The sequence below is a fragment of the Dipodomys merriami genome, unplaced genomic scaffold, assembly GCF_024711535.1.
Source record: "Dipodomys merriami isolate MVZ:Mamm:240054 unplaced genomic scaffold, mDipMer1.0.p SCAF_11, whole genome shotgun sequence".
Taxonomy (NCBI): Eukaryota; Metazoa; Chordata; class Mammalia; order Rodentia; family Heteromyidae; genus Dipodomys; species Dipodomys merriami.
Genome location: NW_027202382.1, coordinates 42581903 through 42605829, shown reverse-complemented (window position 1 = coordinate 42605829; position 23927 = coordinate 42581903). Strand labels below are relative to the sequence as shown.

Sequence of the window (23927 nt, the reverse complement as noted above, 5' to 3'; positions counted from 1 at the left end):
GTTAGTTGGGAGATAAGAGTTTCACAGACTTTCTCGCCCAGGCTGGCTTTGAACTGTGAGCCTCAGATCTCAGCCTCTTGAATAGCTAGGACCACAGGCGTGAGCCACCAGCACCCACAAAAAGAAATTTATTCTTTTGTTTTGTGTTTTGTTTTTTTCAGTTGTGCAGTGCTGGGATCAAACCCAGGGCCTTGTAGGCAAACGTTCTACCATTGAAATACATGCCAAGACCTCCCCAACACCAAATTCACTTAAATGCACTAAAAAATATTTTTCTCAAGACATCTTTTGATTGGAAAGTACAGAGATATAACCAGAAAAATCAAACCAAGTGCTAAAAGACACATAAATAACTTCTGCAGCTGCAACGCTTCCTACAAAGTTATTTTCTTTCCAAAACTCTCACAGCATATATTTTCGTCCTGGGTATTATTAACAGCCAATTCTAACCCTGCCCTACATTTTTTAATCCAACACCAAAAAGGAAACAAGGATTAGAGCCCATTTAAGCATTAAGAATCAAGTAGCCTGGGCTACTTTCTCATATATAATCCCTGGGTCTCAGGTGCCCTCCCCTATGAAGGCCCTCTTTATATGAAAAGACACAAGAGACCTCTGAGGCTGATCCAACTAGGAGGCCTAGATTCTGTGTTCCAAACTATGTTTATGTACAGCTAACTATCTGTTCTAGCTGAATGCCTATAATCCTAGCTACTTAGGAGGTTGAGATCTGAGGACTGCAATTCAAAGCCAGCCTGGGGCAGGAAAATCTGTGACATTTTTATCTCCAATTAGCCAGAAAAAAAAAAAGTGGAGCTGTGGCTCCAGTGGTAGAGTGCTAGCCTTGAGCAAAAGAAACTCAGGGATAGCAACCATGCCTGAACTTCAAGCCCTAAAACAGGCACCAAAAAAAAAAAAAAAAAGTCCTGGGTATAGCCATGTGCTGGTAGCTCATATGGTATTCCTACCTGCTTAGAAACTGAGGCTTGAGGACTGCAGTTGAAAGCCAGCCCAGCAGAAAAGTGAGACTCCTACAATAAGAGGTGTGGTAGTTATTAATAAACCACCAAAAAGCTAGAAGTGGAGCTGTGGCTCAACTGGTAGAGAACCAGCCTTGAGCAAAAAGCTAAGGGACAGCACCCAGATCATGAGTTCAAGCCTCAGTACTGGAACAACAACAACAAAAAATCCAGCTACAGGCATTTGCTGGCTGTGTGACCTTGGCAAGTTCTACTCTATTCACTGTGGTGCTGGTGATCAAGCCCATGGCCACAATTACTCTAGGTAGGTGTTCTACCACTGAGCTGTACTTCTAGCCCTGGACAAATTTATAATATATTTTATTTATTTATTTATTTAGTTAGTTAGTTAGTTAGTTGTTAGTCACAGGGCTTCAACTCTGGACCTGGATGCCATCCCTCAGCTCTTCAGCTCAAGGCTAGCGCTCTACCACTTGAGCCACAGCACTGCTTCCAGTTTTCTGAGTAGTTTGTTGGAGATAAGAGACTCCTGGACTTTCTGGCCCGGGCTGGCTTTGAACCGCAATCCTCAGATCTCAGCCTCCTTAGTAGCTAGTATTACAAACATGAGCCACCAGCGCCTGGCAAATTTATAATATTTTAAGCTTTAGTTTTCTCATCTGAAAAATTCAAATTTTATACTTTAATGGTCGTTGTAAAGACTAGTGAAGTAAAAACAAAAGGCAGTAGCTATGATGAAACTAAAAAATATTTTTCATACAAAGAAATAATGATAAATGATCACTTCTGTTGATCAAGTTATTTATTTATTTAGGTTGATTGTGGGGCTTGAACTCAGACCCTGGGCACTGTTCTTTTGCTCAAGGTTAGCACTCTACTGCTTTGAGCCACAACTCCACTTCTGATTTTCTGGTAGTTAATTGGAGATGAGTGCTGCACAGACTTTCCCTGCCTGGGCTGGCTTTGAACCTTGATCTTCAGATTTCAGCCTCCTGAGTAGTTAGGATTACAGGCATGAGCCACTAGCACCCAGCATGCTGGTTATTATAATGTAAAAATCCTCTTTTTAAAAGGACATATCAGGGTATTGGTGGTTCATGCCTCACAACTGTAATCTTAGCTACTTAGGAGGCTGAAATCTGAGGCTCAAAGTTCAAAGCTAGTCCAGCAGGAAAGTCTAGTTGAAGCTCTTTTAGCCAACTAACCACCAAAAAAAACTTGAAAGTTGAGGGGTGGTTCAAGTGGTAAAGTACCTGCCTTGAGCAAAAAAAAAGCCAAGCAAGAGCCCAAGGCCCTTAGTTCAAGCCCTAGTACTGGCGTGCGACACACACACACACACACACACACACACACACACACACACACACACACACACACACACACACACACACACACACACACACACACACACACACACACACTTTCTCAAAGAAACATGCAAAAAAGAAAACCCAATAACCAGATTCTAGGAAGTCAGCTCCAGTGTTCACCAGTGTAACCTAGGTTGTCATCTGAGCTGAAGCAACACAGCTTGCCAGCTTGCGTACATCTGTTCTTCCTTCCCTGACAGCACTTCAGACATCTGAAGACAGCTACCACCCCTCTGACTTCTCATGTTGGGAAGAAGAGGCTCCTTGCCAAGCAGCTTCACCTTTGTTGGAGCAAGATAATGTCCAACAAGAGGGAAACAGACAACTTGACAAGCTTCTGAATACTCTCAAGGCCTGTTCCTTCAGCCCACAGAGTTGGGAGGAAATGATTGCCCAATGATCACTTACACTTTGTATACACCCTTCTTTTATGTAAGCCATATTGCAACTGGCTTTTTAGTAATAGAAATCCGGCATATATTAAATACAGTTGTGGTTCTAATCGAATCTGTTAATTTGTCTGAAGTTGGATTTTTAAAAAGTAATACAACACACCAGGTGCTGGTGGTTCATGCCTATAATTCTAGCTACTCAGGAGTCTGAGATGTGCGGATCGCGGCTCAAGCTAGCATCCAGGCTCTGAGTTTAAGCTCCATAACTAACAAAAAACAAAAATAAAAAATAAAATAATAAAACTAGACCTGTTCCTTATAAAATGCCCGTGCATACATAAATTGTGAGTAATCCAATTATTAGCCACTTTAAGTTTTACCCATCTGTAAAACAGGAATGATCATACATGCCTTATAAGGCTACTGTGAGGATTAAGTAAGTTAATGTGTGTAAAGCACTTAGCTCAGTGCGACAACAGTACTTAAAACTGTTGGCTGTGTTACCATCATCACTATCATTTTAAATAAATGGTATTTTGACTTACTAAAAAAGGAAAGAGCTAGAGATTTGCATTGGCTTCTTACTGTTTCTCCATGGAGTTTATATGTTTCCTGCTTTGTATGTAGCATCTCTGCATAGAATTTTCTTTTCATGCATCCAACAATATTTATTGAATACCCGCTGCATGCCAGATATTCTTCCAGGCACTGGGAAAGCCCAGGGTGAACAGCTAAATACAGCGGCTGCTCTTAAGATACATATACTCTGGTAGAAAGGGAGAGATAGCCAATAAGCATAAGGAAATAATCCAGGTCACTTTAGTGAATGATAAGTAGTCAAACACTACTTAAAAAGTTTAATGAAGCGGGGTACCAGTGGCTCACGCCTGTCATCCTAACTACTCAGGAGGTTGAGATCTGAGGATCACAGTTTGAAGTCAGCCCAGGCAGGAAAGTCTGTGAGACTCTTATTTCCAATAAACTACTCATAAAGGCTGGAAGTAGAGCTGTGGCTCCAGCGGCAGAGGGCTCACCTTGAGCAAACGAAGCTCAGGGACAGTGCCCAGGCCCAGAGTTCAAGCCCTAGGACCAAAAAAAAAAAGGACAGAGTTTGGGATAAAGTCCTCTGGGGACGTGACAAGGAGGAACCAACTGTTGAGGATCTGGGAAAATTTCAGGTATAGGAAGGGCAGATGCAAGGTCCTCAAATCAGGATCAAGGATGAACAGTCAAGAAAACAGAAAGAAGGCAAGTCTGGTGACAACAAGCTCTCTCCATGGGAGAAACTGGTTTAGATTGCACTCCAAGAAGTGGCTCTGGCATTTCCCATGTCTCTAAAACAACAGGCACTCACTGAGCACTTCCACAGGTCTCCTGAACAAGTCTCACATCCTGCACACTAAGCCTCCTTCAGTCATTATCAAACATGACAGCTCCTTTCCCTTTGAGCACCTTCCCCCTACCCCATCTCTGGCAGCTAGCATGATGACTTGGCAAATGCCTGCAGGATGAATGAACCCTCTGGTGTAGCTGAGCAGAGCTTTCAAGAATGAGATGAGCAAGCTGTTGATGGTGGGCCTCACAGCTGAGGAAGGTAATTTGACTCTGATGCTCTCCAATACCCAGGCCCCTGGGATTAAGAAGCCCCAGACCAAAAGCAAATGCTTGAAAAGAGGTCTCAGAGGCCTTCCTACAAGAGCGGCTGACAAGGGAGAACTCTTCATTTTTGAGGATATGACAGGTAGGTAAACAGTGGCTGTTTGGGCCAATGCAAGTTTGCGAACTAGATAGGATCAGGAAAAGCAATTCCCTTAATGCTGCTCATCTAAATTCAGTTAGGAACTCAGTGTGGCATTGGATACGTGTACAGATAAATACAAGTGCTCAGAAAAAAGGTTCTGTACCTTGTGATTTCTCTATATGATAATTTGGTGCTTTTAAAAAATGGGTTTTTTGGGGGGAGGGGGTAGGGTGTTGGTGCTAGGGCCTCAGGAATGCTTAGTACACACTTTACAATTGAGCTACATTTCCAGTCCCTATTTACTGTTTTAAACCACTGTTTAATTAAGGTATCACAATATTCACCTCTCTTAAGAGTGCACCCTAGACCACTGCCTCCTTCCTTGAAATTCACTGAGTCTTACAGATTTGCCTTCTCTTTGTTCCTTAACTAACATATTTAATCCTGACTAAAAATCGGTCAAGGCTAATACAAAAGAGTTGGGAAGGCTGGGCATGCTGATTCACACCTGCAATCTCAGTTATTCAGAACGCAGAGATGGGGAAGAACACTGTTCCTGGCCAGCGTGGGGAAAAAGTTAGTGAGATTCCACCTCAGCAAACATGCTGGGTATGGTGGTGTGTGCCTGTCATACCAGCTAAATGAGAAGCATAGGTAGGAGGATCATGGTCCAAGGCCGGCCAGGACAAATAGTGCAACACCGTATCTAAAAAACTAATAAAAGGGGGGGCTGGGAAGGTGGCTCAGTGGTAGAGCGCTTGCCTTGCATGCCTGAGGCCCTGGGTTCGATTCCTCAACACCACATAAAGCAAAATGAAAAAAGCCGGAAGTGGCGCTGTGGCTCAAGTGGTAGAGCGCTAGCCTTGAGCTGAAGAGCTGAGGGACAGTGCCCAGGCCCAGAGTTCAGGCCCCACGACCGGACCAAAAAAAAAAAAACTAATAAAAGCAAAAATGTCTGGGGACATAGTTCAAGTGGTAGAGCACCTGCCCAATAAGCACACGGCTCCTGAGTTCAAACCCCAGTAGTGGGGACTGGGAATGTGGCTTGGTGGTAGAGTGCTTGCCTAGCATACATAAAGACATTAACAGAAAAAGGCAGAAGTGGCGCTGTGGCTCAAGTGGTGGAATGCTAGCCTGAGTTGAAGCCCCAGGACTGGCAAAACAAACAAACAAAACCAGTAGTGTAAAAAAAAAGGGGAAGCCGGGCGCTGGTGGCTCACGCCTGTAATCCCAGCTACTCAGGAGGCTGAGATCTGAGGATCGCGGTTCAAAGCCAGCCCCGGCAGGAGAGACTGTGAGACTCCTATCTCCAATAAACCACCAGAAAACCGGAAGTGGCGCTGTAGCTCAAGTGGTAGACCGCTTGCCTTGAGCTGAAGAGCTGAGGGACAGCGCCCAGGCCCAGAGTTCAAGCCCCACAACCGACAAAAAAAAAAAAGGGGGGGGGGGGGAGGGGGGCTAAACTGAGGATATAGCTCTGTGGTAGAAAACTTATCTAGAATGATCAAGGAACTTGGTTCCATTTATAGCACTGACAAAAAAGAAAAAGAAAACACAAAGCAACAACATAAAAAAGCTCATATTAAAGAAAAAACTCTAGCCAGGTGCTGGTGGCTCATGCCTGTAACCTTAACTATTCAGGAGACTGAGATCTGAGGATCCCAATTCGAAGACAGCCTAGGCAGAAAAAGTGTAGGAGACTCTTTATCTCCAATTAAGCAGCTAACAGTTGGAAGTAGATGTGTGGTTCAAATGGTAGAATGCCAGCCTTGAGCTTTTTGAAAAAGCCAAGTGAGAGCAGGGGGCCCTGAGTTCAAACCATAGTACAGAAAAATAAAAGGCTTATAGCCGGGCGCTGGTGGTTCACGCCTGTAATCCTAGCTACTCAGGAGGCTGAGATCTGAGGATCGTGGTTCAAAGCCAGCCCGGGCAGGAGAAACCGGGAGACTCCTATCTCCAATAAACGACCAGAAAAACGGAAGTGGCACTGTAGCTCAAGTGGTAGAGCGCTTGCCTTGAGCTGAAGAGCTGAGGGACAGCGCCCAGGCCCAGAGTTCAAGCCCCACGACCGACAAAAAAAAAAAAAAAAGAAAAAGAAAAAGAAAAGGCTCCAACAATAACTCAGTCTCAACAAGAAAAACATTACTCACAGCCATATTAATATCTAACATTTACTGAAGGTTTACCGTGTGGGAGGTTTTTCCTTACCTGTTTTCCATATATCACCACCTTTAAAGTTCACAGACATCTCAGAAGTTATGTATTATAATCACCCTCATCTTATATCTGGCCAAGGCCCAGAGAAATAAAGTATCTAGCATTTATACCACAAAATATAAGCCAAAATGTACAAATAAACTTAATTACCTCAAAGAATTTATAGTCCAGGTGGGAAATGCAACACTATCTATGATGCACTACAAGATAAAAATCATTAGACCCGGCACACACCAGAAGTAGGAATGTGAAATGCACAGCTGTGGTGACGAGTCTAGCAGTTCCTCCAATGGCTGGACATAGTTACTACAGAATGCAACAATATCCAAAGACATTAAAACCTATTTACACAAAAACTCCTATCTAAAAGGTCATAGAAGCAGGATTTGTAGTAGACAAAAAGCCCAGCAAGCACCAGGCCCCTGAGTTTAAACCCCAGTAATAGGGTTTTGTCTACCCCATATTTTTTGCCTACCCTAAAAGGCAAAAAGGAAAATAATCTGTTCAACTAGTGAACAGATAAATATAGTATATTCATTAATACAATATTATTCAGTCATAAAAAGAAATGAAGTAATTCTGGGCACCAGTGGCTCATACCTGTAGTCCTAACTACTTAGGAAGTTCAGATCTGAGGATCAAAGTTTGAAGCCAGCCCAGGCAAGAAAATCTATGAGACTCATATCTCCAATTAAAAAAAAAAAAAACCAGAAGTGGAGGTATGGCTCAAGTGGTAGAGTGCTAGCCTTGAGCAACAAAGCTCAGAGATAGTACATAGGCCCTGAGTTCAAGACTCAGGACTGGCACCAAAAAAAAAAAAAAAAAAAAAAAAAAAAAAAAAAATATATATATATATATATATATATATATATATATATATATATATAATGAGAAATACTATAGTATGAATGAACCTTTTAAAACGCATTAAGCCAAAAAAGTCAGTCACAAAGGATCATGAAATGTTCACAATAGAAATGTTCTGTAGAGCCTTCATGTGAAGACAGGTATCCTGATCTACCCCTATAAAATCAGTTATCTAAAATTATAACTTACTATTTGCATCTAAATTGTACTCTGCAGAAGTAAGGAGACCACAATTGTCAGACAAAGGCTGACAGAATACCACACTCCCTGCCACTGATAAGTAACTACTGCATAGCCCACTTAGACCCAAACCTAAATGGTTTGATTTTTGGATCATAGGGATTTGAAGAAAAGGATAGCCCTAACAGCTTAGAGTTGTTACAAGCTTTAGAAAGTGAGGAAAGGAGCCAACAACTGTTTGACTTCATCAAAATTTACTCGATTGTGATCTCTAATAAGGGATACCCAGAGATTGTGTAAGACTCAAAAGTCCAAGGTTATGACATCTGAAAGTTGGGCTGCTGCCAATATCTCAGAGGAGTGCATGATGGTAAATGTCTGATATTTGAGAAGTACGATCCTAACCTCAGACAATAAAGATGACTTCACTTTCTCATTCAAGGGAGATTTTTCTTGCTTATGGTATTTTCCTCTATTTCATAAGGTTTAGAGCCCAAAGTTTAAGGAGCTACAAAATCTCTAAGCAAAACTTCATGGACTATAGAGCTATGATCAGTGAAAAGGAATTTTCAAACTTCATAGAATGGAGATGAGAACCCAGAGAACCCAGGCATCTTATAGACAAATGTCTCCTGTATTCAGTTCTAAAGAGCTATATCTGAGGATAGAGGTGTAAGTCAGGATACTCTATATGTTTAGCATTTGGGAGCTCTTGTTCAATCCTCAATAGTAAAAATCAAATTAAATGAAGGAAAACAACTTTCTTTTTCCTAAGACTGCCTGAAACATAACATTCTTTGAGTAAAAGGAGTCATGAAGTTAAAAAACAAACCAACATATATACAAGTAGCTGGGAGCCAATGGCTCACACCTGTAATCCTACCAATTCAGGAGGCTGAGATTTGTGGATAGAGGTTCAAAGCCAGCCCAGGCAGTAAAGGCAGCAAGACTCTTGTCTCCAAATAACTACCAAAAAGCTGGAAGCAAAGCTGTGGCTAAAATGGTAAAACCAACACCTGGAGAGGGGAGGGTTGCAGGAAGAGCTAAGCAAGAGCCCAAGGCCCTGAGTTCAAGCCCCAGTACCAGCAAGTGTACATACACATGCACACAAATATAAAGTTAAAGGGGCTGCTGGAGTGCATCTTGGTGGCACAGTGCTTCTTGATTAGCATGCATGAGGCACTGATGGGTTCAATAAATTCCCAGTACTACAAGAAACAAACAAACATAAATGATGATGATGATGAGACAAAATAGAAAAGACACTGGCTTTATGCCTCACTAACAGCAGCATAGCTCTGTTAATGCCCCATTTGTTTTTCAGCCTATATGTGTCTCTCTGTCAACAGCTAGCTGGTGGTCCTGCTAGCATAGACTCTAGGATGACCACATTAAGCCCTCCTTGAACTGCAGAACTCAGTATAGGGACTTGGACCTTTGCAGGAACCCAAGATGTGGTCAGCATCTTACACTGGTAGATCCAAAGTCTAATGGCTCCAAATTGTACTTTGTATCTATATAGCTCAAGAGCTAAATAGAAAAACTCTGAATAATAGAAAGAATGGCATGTTTCATACAATCCCAGAACCTAGAGAAGACAGGAAACAGGAGTGGTTCTCACTTTGGAGTGAATTTGCCCCCTGGGTACAGTTAGTCACTTCTAGGACATTTTTGAATGTCAAGCTGGGAATCTAATGGGCCAGGGTTACTGTTAAACATTTGTAATGCACAGGCTCACCGATCCAAAATATCAACAGTGTCAAGGTTGAAACATCTTGATCTAGTCTATTTGCTAAAGAAAATGAGGGCTGGGCCAGTGTCTCACGCCTGTAATCCTCGTTACTCAGGAAGCTAAGATTTGAGGAACTGGTTCAAAGCCAGCCCCAGTAAGAAAGTTCATGAGACTCTTATCTCCAATAAACTACTAAAAAAGCTGGAAGTGAAGATGTGGCGCAAGTGGTAGAGTGCTATAGCCTTGAAAATAAGAAAATCAGGGACAGCACCCAGGTCCCAAGTTCAAGGCCCAGGTTCAACACCACGGGGGGGGGGGGGGGGCGGGGGGGCAGGGGGGTGGGGGGGGGGAAGAGGAGAAAATGAAGGGCTGGTGATGTAGCTCAGTAGTAGAGCACTTGCCTAGCAGGTATGTAGTCCTGAGTTTGATCCCTAGCACTGAAAAAAGTGAGTTGTACATGACAGTGGTGATGGAAATAGTGTGTGTGTGTGTGTGTGTGTGTGTGTGTGTGTGTGCGCGCGCGCACGCGCGCGCTGATACTGGGGCTTGGTGTGTGTGTGTGTGTGTGTGTGTGTGTGTGTGTGTGTGTGTGTGTGTGTGTGTGTGTGTGTGTGTGTGTGTGTGTGTGTGTGCATGTGCACTGATACTGGGGCTTGAATTCAGGGCCTGAGTACTGCCCCTTAACTTTCTTGTTCAAAGCTAGTGCTTGATTTTGCTACCCAGATTGGCTCCCACCTGTAATCCTCAGATCTCTGCCTCCCAAGTAGCTAGCATTACAGGAATGAGCAACTGGTACTTAGCTAGGGAATCATCGTATTTTCAAGTTCAAGTTTTGGACAATCCCTTCTGCTTTAAGATTTAGCTTGCTTTAAGGTCTACAGATCAAGATGTATTACAGAATATTCAATCCCACACAGCCCAATGAGGCCACAGTTCCAATCTCATCTGGATCCTTCAATATATACAACAGAAGGCAAAAGCTTCCCATTCCAGGGGGTTTACTTCCTTTCCCCAAATCCCTGTAATTGGTTCCAACAGACACCAGGAAAAGAAAACATCCTGTTTGGAGTCTGGGCCCAGGATCAAGCACAGGATGTAGGTAGGGCTCCAAGGTGAAAAGAAACATTGACAATCTAAAGGACTAATACTAACCTACAGAGTATCAGGCCCCATGATTTTCTTAAGCATACCTTCCAGACTCTGTAGAGAACTTTCTGCTTCTTCTGTCTTAAAACTAGCTTCTTAGTTCTCCAATGGTATGATTTCCTGTTGTCCCTTCTCCCAGCCTACTAGCTAATTTTCCACCTCATTCTTGTCATTTTACATGACCTCTTATTTCACCACTTACGTTTGACAGTGATTAGAGCTGTTTTCTCCATATGGGTCTTCTTCCAGTGCAGATTCTGCACTGAGCCTTTGCCTTTTCCCCTATAAAATGTTCACAATGTTCTCATGTGGATTTTTCTCTTTCATTTAAAATCATCTAGTCCAGAGAAAGCTCTGGTCGTAGACAAACTAGCCCTTGAGTCCTTTCTCCCAAGTACCTGGACATTATTTGAATATTCTGACAGATTATGAAGGCAAGGTTGACCATCTTGACTACCTACTCTCAGCATAGGATGGGTGGGTGGAGGTGAAGAAAGAGTGATGAAATATGAGTCTCTATACTGTGTAACTAAGTTAAAAGCTCTAGCTGGGCACAGTGGCTCATACCCGTACTCCTAGCTACTCAAGAGACTGGTAGGCCTCAAGATTTGAGGCCTGTTCTAGCAAACAGTTGTGAAGCCTCATCTCAAACAATAAAAACAAAGCTGGGTACAGAAGTATGCCCCTGCCATCCCAGCTATGCAGGAAGGGTAAATATCAAGCATGAAACCCTATTTAAAAAAATAAGGAGACACTCCTCTTTGAAGCCCTCTCCCGATGGAGAGTCTTGCTACTTTCCTTTCACTTTCAAGTAAGTTCGTTATTTTTTAAAAATTAATAATAAATAATAGGGTTGGAAAGGTGCCTTAGTGGTAGAGTGCTTGCTTTACATGCCTGAAGCCTTGGGTTCAATTCCTCAATACCCCATTAGACAGAAAAAGCCGGAAATGGCACTGTGGTTCAAGTGGCAGAGTACTAGCCTTGGGCAAAAGAAGCTTAGGGAAAGTGCCCGGGCTCTGAGTTCAAGTCCCAGGACTGGAATAATTAATAATAATAATAATAATAATAATAATAATAATAATAATAATAATAATAATAGCTGGGACTGTTGGTTCACACCTGTAATCCTAGCTACTAAGGAGGCTGAGATCTGAGAATGGTGGTCTGAAGCCAGCCGGGGCAGGAGAGTCTATTAGGCTTTTATCTCCAATTAACTACCTAAAAGCCAGAAGTGGCTTTTAACCTTGAGGACAAGCTCAGGGACAGCGCCCAGGCCTTTAGTTCAACCCCCAAGAACAGCACAAAGGAAAAAAAAATCCAAAAATCTTAAAAAGAGCAACTGGGAATTTTCAGAGAATATGATAGCATAGATGAAAAACTAAATAGAAGATGGTAACGTTGAGGAATCTCCCAGAAAACACAGCAAAAAGCTGGAGACAGGTAATGAAAAACATAAGAAAATTAAAGTACGAGTCCATGAAGACTAACATCTGAGAAATTCCATTAAGAGAAACCGGGACCAGGTGCCAGTGGCTCACACATGTAGTCCCACCTACTCAGGAGGCTGAGATCTGAGAATCTTGGTTTGAAGCCAGCCCAGGCAGACAAATCTGAAACACTCATATTTCCAAAACACTCTTTTTTCTTTTTCTTTTTCTTTTTGGTCAGTTGTGGGTCTTGAACTCAGAGCCTGGGCACTGCCCTTGAGCTATTTTTGCTCAAGACTAACCCTCTACCACTTGAGGCACAGTCCCCTACCAGTTTTCTGGTGGTTAATTAGAGATAAGAGTCTCAGGGATTTACCTGCCCGGTCTGGCTTTGTTACTGTGATCCTTACATCTCACCTTCCTGAGTAGCTAAGATTACAGACATATGCCATCAGTACATGGCTTCCAAAACTTTTTTTTTTTTTTTCCAAACCTGGGGCTTGAACTCAGGGCTTGGGTGCTATTCCTAGGCCTCTTTGTGTTCAAGGCTAGTGCTCTATCATTTGAGCCATAGTGCCTCTTCTGGCTTTTTCTGAGTAGTTTATTAGAGATAAAGAGTCTCATGGACTTTCAGCCAGGCACCGGTGGCTCATGCCTGTAATCCTAGCTACTGAGGAGGCTGAGATCTGAGGATAACGGTTCAAAGCCAGCCCGGGCAGGAAAGTCCATGAAACTCTTATCTCCAATAAACCATCAGAAAACTGGAAGTGGTGCTATAGCTCAAGTGGTAGAGCACTCGCCTTGTGCTCAAGAGCACAGGGACAGCGCCCAAGCCCAGAGTTCAAGCCCCACAACCGACAAAAAAAAAAAAAAAAAAAGAGTCCCCTGGACTTTCTTGCCTGGTCTGGCTTCAAACGGAAATCCTCAGATCTCAGCCTCCTGAGTAGCTAGGATTATAGGTGTGAACCACCAATGCTTGGCTCCAAAATACTTTTTAACTAGCAAAAAAGCTAGAACTGGAGGTGTGGCTCAAGTGACAGGGACCAACAGTGAGCAGAAATAAGTTTAGTGAGAAGAAATAAGTTTAGTGAGATCATGAGACCCTGAGCTCAAGTCCTACCAGAGAGAGAGAGAGAGAGAGAGAGAGAGAGAGAGAGAGAGAGAGAGAGAGAGAGAGAGAGAGAGCGTGCTTGAAGATTGAAAGAAATGGTCAGTGAAGTTGTCTGAGAAATCTGCCTAGCCAGGAGGTGATCCACCCTAAGAATATCCAAGGAAAAGCCAACTGGAAAACTCTGAGCCATATGACTGCCTACCTCATCTTAAAATCCTGAAGAAGCAACTCTTACCCCTAAAACTTGATGTGTTTATAGGCTGAGTAATTTTCAAGGGGTTTGTCTCACAGTAGTCTATTGTTGAAAACCCATACTGAGAAATTAACACAGAGCAGAGGGAGATGCTTGCTCAGTGTCATGTTTTATTTTGTTGAATTCCTTAGCAACTAGGGCCAGCAACACTGATGTGTCTGGAGACCAGGAGAGGGCTTGTCTCTAGATGCTTTGCTAGCCATACTGAAGCTCAAAAGAAACTGTGAGATGAATTGGTCTTGGCTCACCTGGTCACTCCTGGTCAGACCTAGTACAGGGCACTAAAAACCATCAAAAACTTACAAGTAACAAGGTCAGTTTTGTTCCTATTGCCAAAAGGAACTTTGTGGGTGAGACCCAGTTAAGAAAATCCTAAGCTGAGCCGGGCGCCGGTGGCTCACGCCTGAAATACTAGCTACTCAGGAGGCTGAGCTCTGAGGATTTCAGTTCAAAGCCAGCCAGGGCAGGAAAGACTGTGAGTCTCTTATCTCCCATAAACCACTTGGAAAATCAGAAGTGGCACAGTGGTTCAAGTGGTAGAATGCTAGCCTTAAGCTGAAGAGCTGAGGGACAGAGCCCAGGCCCATAGTTCAAGCCCCATGACCGACAAAAAAAATAAAAAATAAATCCTGAGCTGACACCTAAGCTAGCTCAGTGTAAGCATCCTTTCTTCCTCACTATTGGCAAAGACTTGTCCTTGTGAATCTACTCTGGCATTAAATGTAAAGTAATGTTATCTGTCCCCTCTAGCCAGAGAAGGGAAAAGCCTGCTGAGGTGATTCATCCAACAGACTAGTACAATCTGACTCGCTTTTCTGGGTGAGCCTGGACTGGGGCTTCTAAGACACCTTCCATAGCCAAGATCCACAAACTGACACAATATTAATTCAGAATAAAATCCAAAGCCCAGTTCTGCATTTCCTCCTCAAAAAAACCATAAAATCCAACAGGCAGGAGGGGGGGGGGATGGGAAGGGATGGGAAGGGGAAACAAAGGAGGAGGCAACAATGCTTGCTTGGTAAGAAATGTACTCATTACCTTGTCCATGTAATTGTAACCCTTCTGTACGGTATTTTCACAACAAAAAATTAAAAAAAATCCAACACGGGCTGGGAAGGTGGCTCAGTGGTAGAATGCTTGCCTTGTATGCATGAGGCCCTGGGTTTGATTCCTCAGCACCACATAAGCAAAAAGAAAAAAGCTGGAAGTGGTGCTGTGGCTCAAGTGGTAGAGTGCTAGCCTTGAGCTGAAGAGCTGAAGGACAGCACCCAAGCCCAGAGTTCAGGCCCCATGACCGGACCCCCCAAAAAAAAAAAATCCAACAGACAGATACTGACTTTAAGACTCAGGGAAGCATCAAGAGAGGGAAACTGACTTGGGAGAGAGCAAGGGAAGGGGTAACATTGTCCAAAAAAACGTACTCTTTACCTGACTTACATAACTGTAAACCCTCTATACATCTTTTTTTTTTGGCCAGGCCTGGGGCTTGAACTCAGTGCCTGGGCACTCACTGTCTCTGAGCTTCTTTTGCTCAAGGCTAGCACTCTACCACTTGAGCCACAGCGCCACTTCTGGATTTTTCTGTTTATGTGGTGCTGAGAAATTGAACCCGGGGCTCCATATATACTAGGCAAGCAATTTCCATTAAGCCACACTCCCAGCCCTGTACACCAATTTTATAATAACAATAAAAATTTTTAAAAGAGAGGAACACTGAAAATGTTCTAACTGCTGAGATTCTAGTTTGGAAAGTGGAAGTTTACTCCTGAGCTGGAAATGCCTAGTTGGCTCAAGGTCATTGAGTCCATTGGAAAAGTCTGGCAATCACAAAAATCATAGACACAGTCTTGCCTCTTTGTGGCTCTGACTCTCAAGCCTCTGGCTGCTCTTGCTGGACCATCTGTCAATGTGAGCGTACCTCTTTTCCTCTTCTCCTTGGTCAGATCTGCCCTCACAGACAGTTTCGGCCATCCCATGATTCCCCAACCCGCTGACCTCTGGCTGGCCTCTGGCACACCTGCCTGTCCTCTCAGTGTCTCCCTTAGCATCTGAAGTGCCATTCCCTCAGAACCTGCTCCCCTTGCCCTTCAGCTCCCAGGGACTGGCACAGACTTATAGCTGGTACAGAGCCAGATAAGTACCTCTCCCTCCCAATTTCTCTCCTCATCCTTCACACAAAGTGCGAAGGCTATGACCTGATGCTTTAGCCCCCTAAGACTCCTTTCAGTCCACTTTCTTCTCCCACCCTGCAGCATCCTCACCACCATCACAGATGCCTAACTCTCTGCTTCCTATCTAGTCTTCATACAGCACCATGGAGCTTTCTAAATTCACTCCAACCCTGCCCCTGCCTAACTTAATCCATTTATTCCAGGGCCTTTAGAATAAAGATTAAAGACACGAATAAGGCTAAGAAAGCCAAGAGCAACTCTCTAACTTTCCTTGCTGGCTCTCTTGCACCAACTCCAACCAAACTGAACCCCAGTCATTTCTTTGTCAACCTCAGACATTCCTCTGCTTGCTTTACTCAGGACCCACCAACCCTACCCTTCTACCTAACTCTTCCTCATTTCTCCTGAGTGCCAACATTACCCACTGAGCCTCTACAAGGGGAGGTCCCCACTGTGTTGCTGTGAGGGCCTACCTGCATCCCTGCCTGCAAGAAGATACTCATACTCATCCATGTCAGCTGTCCTTAGCACAGCTGCCAGCAGAGACAGCCTACACAGTGATTGATGAATGCAAACACAGGCACCCAGCACCTCAGAAGAGGCCAGTACACTGTAGCCACACTCTGTGTCTAGGAAGTCTCTGACATCTCCCAAGAGCACCGCAAAGTGATTGCTGGAGCTCTGCTTCAAATCTGTATCTTCACAGCAGTGGCTTTTTAGGCTTTGTTTTTTAATCTTTTTTTTTCTCTATTTCTTTTTTGTTGTTGTTTCCCAATGATAAAACTGGCTCTCTTAGCACGATAAATATTATCTCATTTACTTCTTACATAGTTGGCTCTTCACTGAATAATTAGTAGATATTTAAAGTGACACATCCATCACATACACAGAACAAAAACAAGAAAATATGGGAAATCTGCCCTGTGAAGTAGTTTGAACCATTAGTAGTTGCTCTTCTTCCAGAGCCCCAGAGATGTATGTTAAGATGAAACCAGTGTCCACCAAAAGCAACCTGCCTTGTGTTAACCATTAAAATCTGCCTTAAGGTACAACAGAGGTGGCAGATGTTGACTGTTGTCTAGCAACTAGAATATTTCTATCAAAGGTCTAAGTGACTCATTTCCTTGATTCCTTAATGGCTTCCCCAGTAACCTTGAACAAGTAAATCCATCTCTGTAATTATATCTGTACAATAATAATAACTTTATATTGACTTTTGACTGTTTTCAAATAATTTTTGGTATATTTAGTATGAGCCTTAAAAATACTTTGTGATTAGTATTTCCCATTTAAAAAGAGATTGTAGGTTAGATATACTACTCTGTTCTCTCAGTTTCATTTGGAAATACTGGACTTCATAAGATGATTGTTGAAATAACTTGTCATGATATAAGTAAAATTCAATCAAAATGAATATACATTAAAATTTACCATTAGTGGGGGGGGGGGGGAGGCTGACTGACTCTAGGCCAGGCCAAGCACCAGTGGCTCACACCTATAATCCTAGCTACTCAAGAGGCTGAGATCTGAGGTTTGAGGGTTGAAACCAGCCTGAACAAGAAAGGCTGTGAGACTCACATCTCTGATTAATCACCAGAAAGCCAGAAGCAAAGCTGTGGCTCAAATGGTAGAGTGCTAGCCTTAAGCAAAAACACTCAGGAACAGTGCCCAGGCCCTGAGTTCAAACCTCAGAACTGGTGGGAGGAGGCAGATGCTGGGGGGACAGGGGAGAGGGATTATATAACACACCCAAGTCATTCAAACCACTGAGAGTTAGAAACAAGACCATCAACTGAGTGTTCTGACTTCAAGTCCAGAATTTTTACTTTATTTTTAATTTTTTTACAGTACTGGGGTTTGAACTTAGGGTCTCATGCCTGTGTGCTAAGCAAGCATTCTACAACTGAACAATGCCTCCAGATCCTCTTTTCTTTTTGCTGGTCCTGGGGTTTGAACTCAGGGGCTAGGTGTTGTCCTGAGCCTCTTTGTACTCAAGACTTGTGCTCTATCACTTGAGCCACAGTGTCACTTTGGGCTTTTTCTGAGTAGTTTACTGAAGATAAAGAGTTTCACAGACTTTCCTGCCCAAGCTGGCTTAGAACTGTGATCCTCAAATCTGGAGCCTCCTGGGTAGCTAAGATTACAGGCATGAGCTACTGGCCCCTGGCCCTCAAGACTCTTTTTACTCCCTTTTTTCTTTTCTTTTCTTTTGAGATAAGGCCTTATATATTGCCAAAGCACATGCCTGAACCCCAATACTCCTATTCTATACTTCCCACTATAGCTAGAGTAACAGGTATATGCAACTACACCCAGCCTTTGATTAAAAAAGAATCTTGGCAAACTATTTGCCCTAGTTGGCCTTGAACTTTTATCTTCCTGAACTCAGCCTCCTGAGTAGAGAGAATTATAGAGGATTATAGGCATGGGCTACCACTACAACTGTTTTCCTTTTTTGCTGTTGTTGAGTTTTGTTTTGTTTTAAGAATAAAGGACAAAAATAAACTCATACTTGCTGAAAAGTTTACTAACAGCTTTGAAGTGTCTGAGCAACCTAAGAGAACATGTCACAAATGACTAAGGGTTCTTTTGTTCTACCTGGATGAAAATCTCAAATATGTAAGTACCTGTTCCTTTAATGTTGCCTATCTAAGCCCTTGAGTGCCAGTGGCTTACTGACCCACAGACTAATAGCTGTAGTCTCTGACAACCAGAAGTTTACAGCTCCAGGTGTTAAAAGCTAGAGACTTATAGCTTTAGATGTTCCGGTGAGAGCAAGCTCCAGGCCTTCAAAAGATGGAGTTAATGCTCTAGGGCCCCTTAGAAGCAGAAGCTTATGGTTCCAAGCTGAAAGTTTAGAGGTCTTGGTGCTCAGAATAGAAGCTTACAGCTCTGGGCTTTGTGTGCTGAGGCCCTGCAGCTAGTGTTACAGCTCCTAAGCTTTGCATTTTGGGGATCCTTGGCCCATGGAATTCTTCTAGGGACTGGGGCTTACAGTCTCAGTTCTTTAAAGTCTCCTGCAGTATCAGCTCTCCATCTCTCCACTGTCTCTTCCTCTCTTGGTACTCCCTCAGTCCCTTCTCATCTCAGCTGCCATAATTTCTGCTCCTACCTGTTCTTTAGAACTACTGTCTCACTGCTGCTGCTCCTGGAGCTGGAAGCCCAGGACTCCTTCATCTGCTCTTTGTGTTACCAGCTTAGCCTGCTCTCTACCCATGATAAAGGCTTCAAGAGAAGCTTTTTGGGGAATACCCAGGACTGGAAAAGAATTAAAAGAGCTTACCCATATAGCAGAAGAGGGACATGGCATGTTGTGCACAGCTTCTAATACCACCAATCACAGCCTAATTTGCCATGGCTCCTAATTTCATGGCTCAGTATTTTTGCTCAGTCTTGAGGAGGTGCTCCTTGTCTTGTCCTAAGTAGGAATAGCTACAGGATGAGTGGGGTCATCTAGAGTTCACCAAAGCTTATCCTGTAAGGAGTCTAGTCTTTCAGAGCTCATGAAAGTTGTCTGGAGCAGTTGTGACAGGAGCAACACCTTCTGAAGTAGAAGCTATGGTTGCAGTGGTCTTCAAGGCTGGAGTGGAATTTCTTCAGAGTGTCTGTAAAGTGTTTGTTAACAGTCCAGCCTTGTTATTAAAAAAGGGGTTGCTGGACTGAAAGCTCTCTGCTCAGGGCAGCTGGGCACAGGAAAAGAGTATGGCACCGGTCTATCGAATAGCCAAAAGGCTCCCTTTTAACAGCTTCAATTATTCAAAGAAAAATATTAAATGGTGTTTACAATAAAGATCTATCAAAGAATTAACTGTCTCAATAGTACTTAACAGTGCCTAACCCCCAACAGTACTTAATTGTCCCTTAGGGAGAGTTGGACCTATCTCAGATGGAGTGGGGACTCTGGAAGAACTTCCCTTTTGGCAAACCCTGGACAATAGCTCAAAATGTATGGCTGCTGAGTTGTCAGAGGTAATTGAGTTGCCAGTGGCCTGGCCATTCCACTAAAGAAAGGATACTTCACTAGCAGCCAAACACTTGTTAGTCTCAGAAGTGCCATGTGCAAAGAAAGCCAGGGGCAAAACTTTTCAGTGTACACTCAATAACCCTTTGTTGAGCCAAGCACCAGTGGCTCACAGCTGTGATCCTAGCTATTCTAGAAACTAAAATCTAAGGATATGGTTCAAAGCCATACCAGGCAGGAAAGTTCGTGAGACTCTTATTTCCAACTAACCACTAAAAAAGATAGAAGTGGAGCTGTGGCTCAAGTGGAAGAGCACCAGCCTTGAGCAAAAAAAGCTCGGGGACAGTGCCCAGGACCTGAGTTCAAACCCCAAGACTGGAACCAATAATGATAATAATAATAACAATCCTTTGGTGGATACTGGGAGACGCAGGCTCTCTCATACCTGAAGAGTAACGACACAGACTCTAAACTACCTTGAGGGAGAAATTCTGCCTCCATTTAAGCTACTAATCATCAATCATATTATTAGAATGACAATCAGTTCAAGAGCTGGGGACATGGTTGAGGTGGTAGAGCATTCGCCTAGCCAGCATGACACCCCAGTATGACAATAACAAAACAAAACAAAAACCTATGAAGAGAAAAAATCCTTAGGTTCAACCAAAAGTACATTCAGAATATCCTTAGATGCTTTTATTACAAAAAGATAAAAGTAAATTAATAAAACATTTAAAAAGGAAGAAACTAATGTTTTAAAGACAAGTAAACTATCTAGCAAGTGTTTTCATGAGAACAATACAAAAAAAATAGAATGAGAACCGGGTGCCTATAATCCTAGCTACTCAGGAGGCTGAGATCTGAGGATGGTGGTTCAAAGCCAGCCCAGGCAAGAAAGTCTACGAGACTCTTATCTCCAATAAACCACCAGAATACTGGACGTGGCACTGTGGCTCAAGTGGTAGAGTGCTAGCCTTGAGCTGAAGACCTGAGGGATAGCACCCAGGCCCAGAGTTCAAGCCCCATGACAAAAAAAAAAAAAAAGATAGAATGAGAAAAGGAATCACAAAACTAGAAACACAGAATATACTTTTTGTTTTAGTTTGGTTCTTTGGAGTCAGGGTATTGCTATGTAGCACAAGCTGCCCTGAAACTACTTGCCTCCATCTCCTGAGTGCAGGGAATATATTACATGTGCTACTGTGTTGGGCTTAGAATACTTCTGAAGTTAAACATTTTTATTTTTCCAGTCCTAGGGCCTGGGCACTATTCCCCAACTTATTTTTGCTCAAGACTAGCACTCTACCACTTGAGCCATAGAACCCCTTCAGACTTTTTCTGAGTAGTTTTTATTGGTGATTAAGAGTTTCATAGGATGGGGCTGGGAAGGTGGCTCAGGGGTAGAGCACTTGCCTTGCATGCATGAGGCCCTGGGTTCGATTCCTCAGCACCACATAAGCAAAAAGAAAAAAAAAAGCCGGAAGTGGCGCTGTGGCTCAAGTGGTAGAGTGCTAGCCTTGAGCTGAAGAGCTGAGGGACAGCGCCCAGGCCCAGAGTTCAGGCCCCACAACTGGACCCAAAAAAAAAAAAAAAAGAAAGAAAGTTTCATGAAGCCAGACACTGGTGACTTGTGCCTGTAATCCTAGCAACTCAGGAGGCTTAGATCCAAGAATTGTGGCTCAAAGCCAGCCCAGACAAGAGTTCCTGAGACTCTTATCTCCAAATAACCACCAGAAAACCAGAAGTGCCACTGTGGCTCAAAGTGGTAGAGAGCTAGCCTTGAGTGAAAAAGCTCAAGGACAGTGTCCAAGCCCTGAGTTCAAGCCCCACAATGACCAAAAAAAGAAAAAAAGAAAAAAAAAAAGTGTTTCATAGACTTTCTTGCCCTGGCTGGCTTTGAAACACAATCCTCAGATCTCTGAATAGCTAGGATTACAAGTGTGAGCCACCAGTATCCAGCTAAAGTTATATAAATTTAAAGGCAAAAAATTGCAATTTTTTATGGGCTAAGAATGTGGTTTAGTGGTAGAGTGCTTGCCTAGCATGCATGAAGCCGTGGGTTTGATACCTCAGTACCACATAAACAGAAAAAGCTGGAAGTAGTGATGTGACTCAAGTGGTAGACTGCTAGCCTTGAGCAAAAGAAGCTCAGAGACAGTGTTCAGGCCCTGAATTCAAGCCCCAAGACTGACTAAAAAAAATGAAAACTTTAAATCAAAAGGTCTATTTGATAAGGAAATATAAGTTGCCAAAATTGATTCAAGAAGTAGAAAACAAAGAAATACTATTTGGCAGGGTATTGGTGGCTTATACCTGTAATCCTACTACTCAGGAGATCTGAGGATGGTGATCTGAAGCTAGCCAGGGCAGGAAAGTCTGTGAGTCTCTTTTCTCTTATAACCCCAAAAAGCCAGAATTGAAGCCATGGCTCAAATGGTAGAGCCTTGAGTGAAAAAAAAATCTCAGGGACAGCACCAGGCCTTGAGTTCAAGCCCTAGGACTGGTGCCAAAAAAAATAAAAAATAAAAAATAATAGTTACCCATTGTTGCATAATGTAATTAAAGCAACTTAAAACAGCAAACATTTATTCGCCCAGAGATTCTGGGGTATAGGAATTCAGAGCATGTAAGCAGTATTCTCCTGGGTCAAAGTCACTATTAAGTGCCATCAGCTCTAGTTTGTCAAGACTAGAACTGAAGAATCCACTTATGTCCTTCCTCTGCTGTTTGTGGCCTCAGTTTTCTTGCTTTCTACTGGCCAGAGACCTCAAATATTGCACATGGGCCTGCAACAGGGATGGTCTCCCAAGAAACAAAGTGTTTCATAATGGTCTAAAGTGTTTCATAATGGTTTAAAAGTGATGTACAGTGACTTTGTGGATGGCAACTACACCAGGGGTAATAAGTACTGACAGCAGGGCCACTGGAAGCCATTCTACCCCCAAACAGGAAATAGAACTTCTAGAACAGGGCTTGAAGACTGCAGCAAATGGAGAAGAAAAACAGCAACGACAATTCACATTTTTACTTTCTTTGCTTCTAGATTATTGGTTTCTTTTAATTTACAATGAGCTCTACTTTTATCATCTGAAAAGGTTGTTGGGTTTTAAATCTATGTAATCATTTTTTAAAAAGTGATGAATCAGTGGTACTCACTAGACACTATGTTGAAAATGAACTGTAGAACTTGCAGGTAGGGATAGGAGGAAAAAACTAGGATAGAGAAAGGGGAGGGGTGACATGGTCCAAAAGGCAATGTACTCTTTATGACTTATTAACTGTAACCCCTCTGTAATCACTTTTATAACAAAATAAAATATATATATATATTTATTTATTTAAAGTAGAGACTGCAGCTCTGGCTCTAGCAGCATCTAAGAGCTCCAGCTCATCCTCCTCCTACTCCTCTCACAATAGAATAACCCTTCACTGAGCACCTACCATCTACCAGGCACTGCACTATTCACTCAGAACATTATTCCTGATACTCCTATCCTGAGTAGATATAATTATCCCCACTTAATAGATGAGGAAACAGGCACAAAAAGATGAAGTTACTTAGAATGAATACAAGTGATCAAGCTAGATATCAGAACAAAATTCTCTGGTTCTCAAAGGCTGAGCTTTCTTTTTTTTTTTTTTTTTTTGGGGGGGGGGTCCAGTCATGGGGCCTGAACTCTGGGCTTGAGTGCTGTCCCTCAGCTCTTCAGCTCAAGGCTAGCACTGTACCACTTGAGCCACAACACCACTTCCGGCTTTTTTTTTCCTGCTTATGTAGTGCTAAGAAATTGAACCCAGGGCCTCACACATGCAAGGCAAGTGCTCAACCACTGAGCCATCTTCCCAGCCCTTTTTTTTTTGGCTGGTCACGGGGCTTGAACCTGGGCCTGGACACTGTCTCTGAGCACTTCAGCTCAAAGAAAGCACTCTTCCACTTGAGTCACAGTGCCACTTCTGGTTTTCTGGTGGTTAACTGGAAATAACAGTCTCTCAGACCTTCCTTCCTGGGCTAGCTTTGAACTACAATCCTCTGATCTCAGCCTCCTAAGTAGCTAGAATTACAGGCATGAACCACCAGTGCCTAGCCTGGCTGAGCTTTCTTGACTAGACCTGAATATCTGGACCACCTGGATCCCTAGATCTCCTCTATAAGCTTCAGAAGGAAGAGAGAGGCACCAATCCCCAAGAACTAGGAAGAGATCGGAACAGCTGTCCGTACATTTGATTTTTTTTTTTATGGTGTTATACGAGCTGGGAAATTCTAATGCTCCAGGGAAGTCACAGATCTGTGCTTTCCTAACTGATTAACACAAGTCATGATAGTTCTTAATCCCTGGTCAAGAAAAGCTTACATATCCTTCACTACTCATCTTTCCAAT

At 43.0% G+C, this 23927-nt stretch overlaps 2 protein-coding genes across 3 annotated transcripts in view; one reads left to right on the top strand and one right to left on the bottom strand.

Annotated features, from left to right (window-relative positions):
• The window catches only part of Ptrh1 (peptidyl-tRNA hydrolase 1 homolog), a 59149-nt gene extending 56310 nt beyond the window's left edge, over positions 1–2839 (top strand). The window contains exon 5 of the mRNA XM_070014215.1: positions 2551–2839. Coding sequence (XP_069870316.1) covers positions 2551–2691 — 141 coding nt within the window. The 3' untranslated portion in view covers positions 2692–2839. The remainder of the gene's footprint in view (positions 1–2550) is intronic.
• Positions 1–23927, bottom strand: part of Stxbp1 (syntaxin binding protein 1) — a 75262-nt gene that overhangs the window by 43931 nt on the left and 7404 nt on the right. The window lies entirely within an intron of this gene.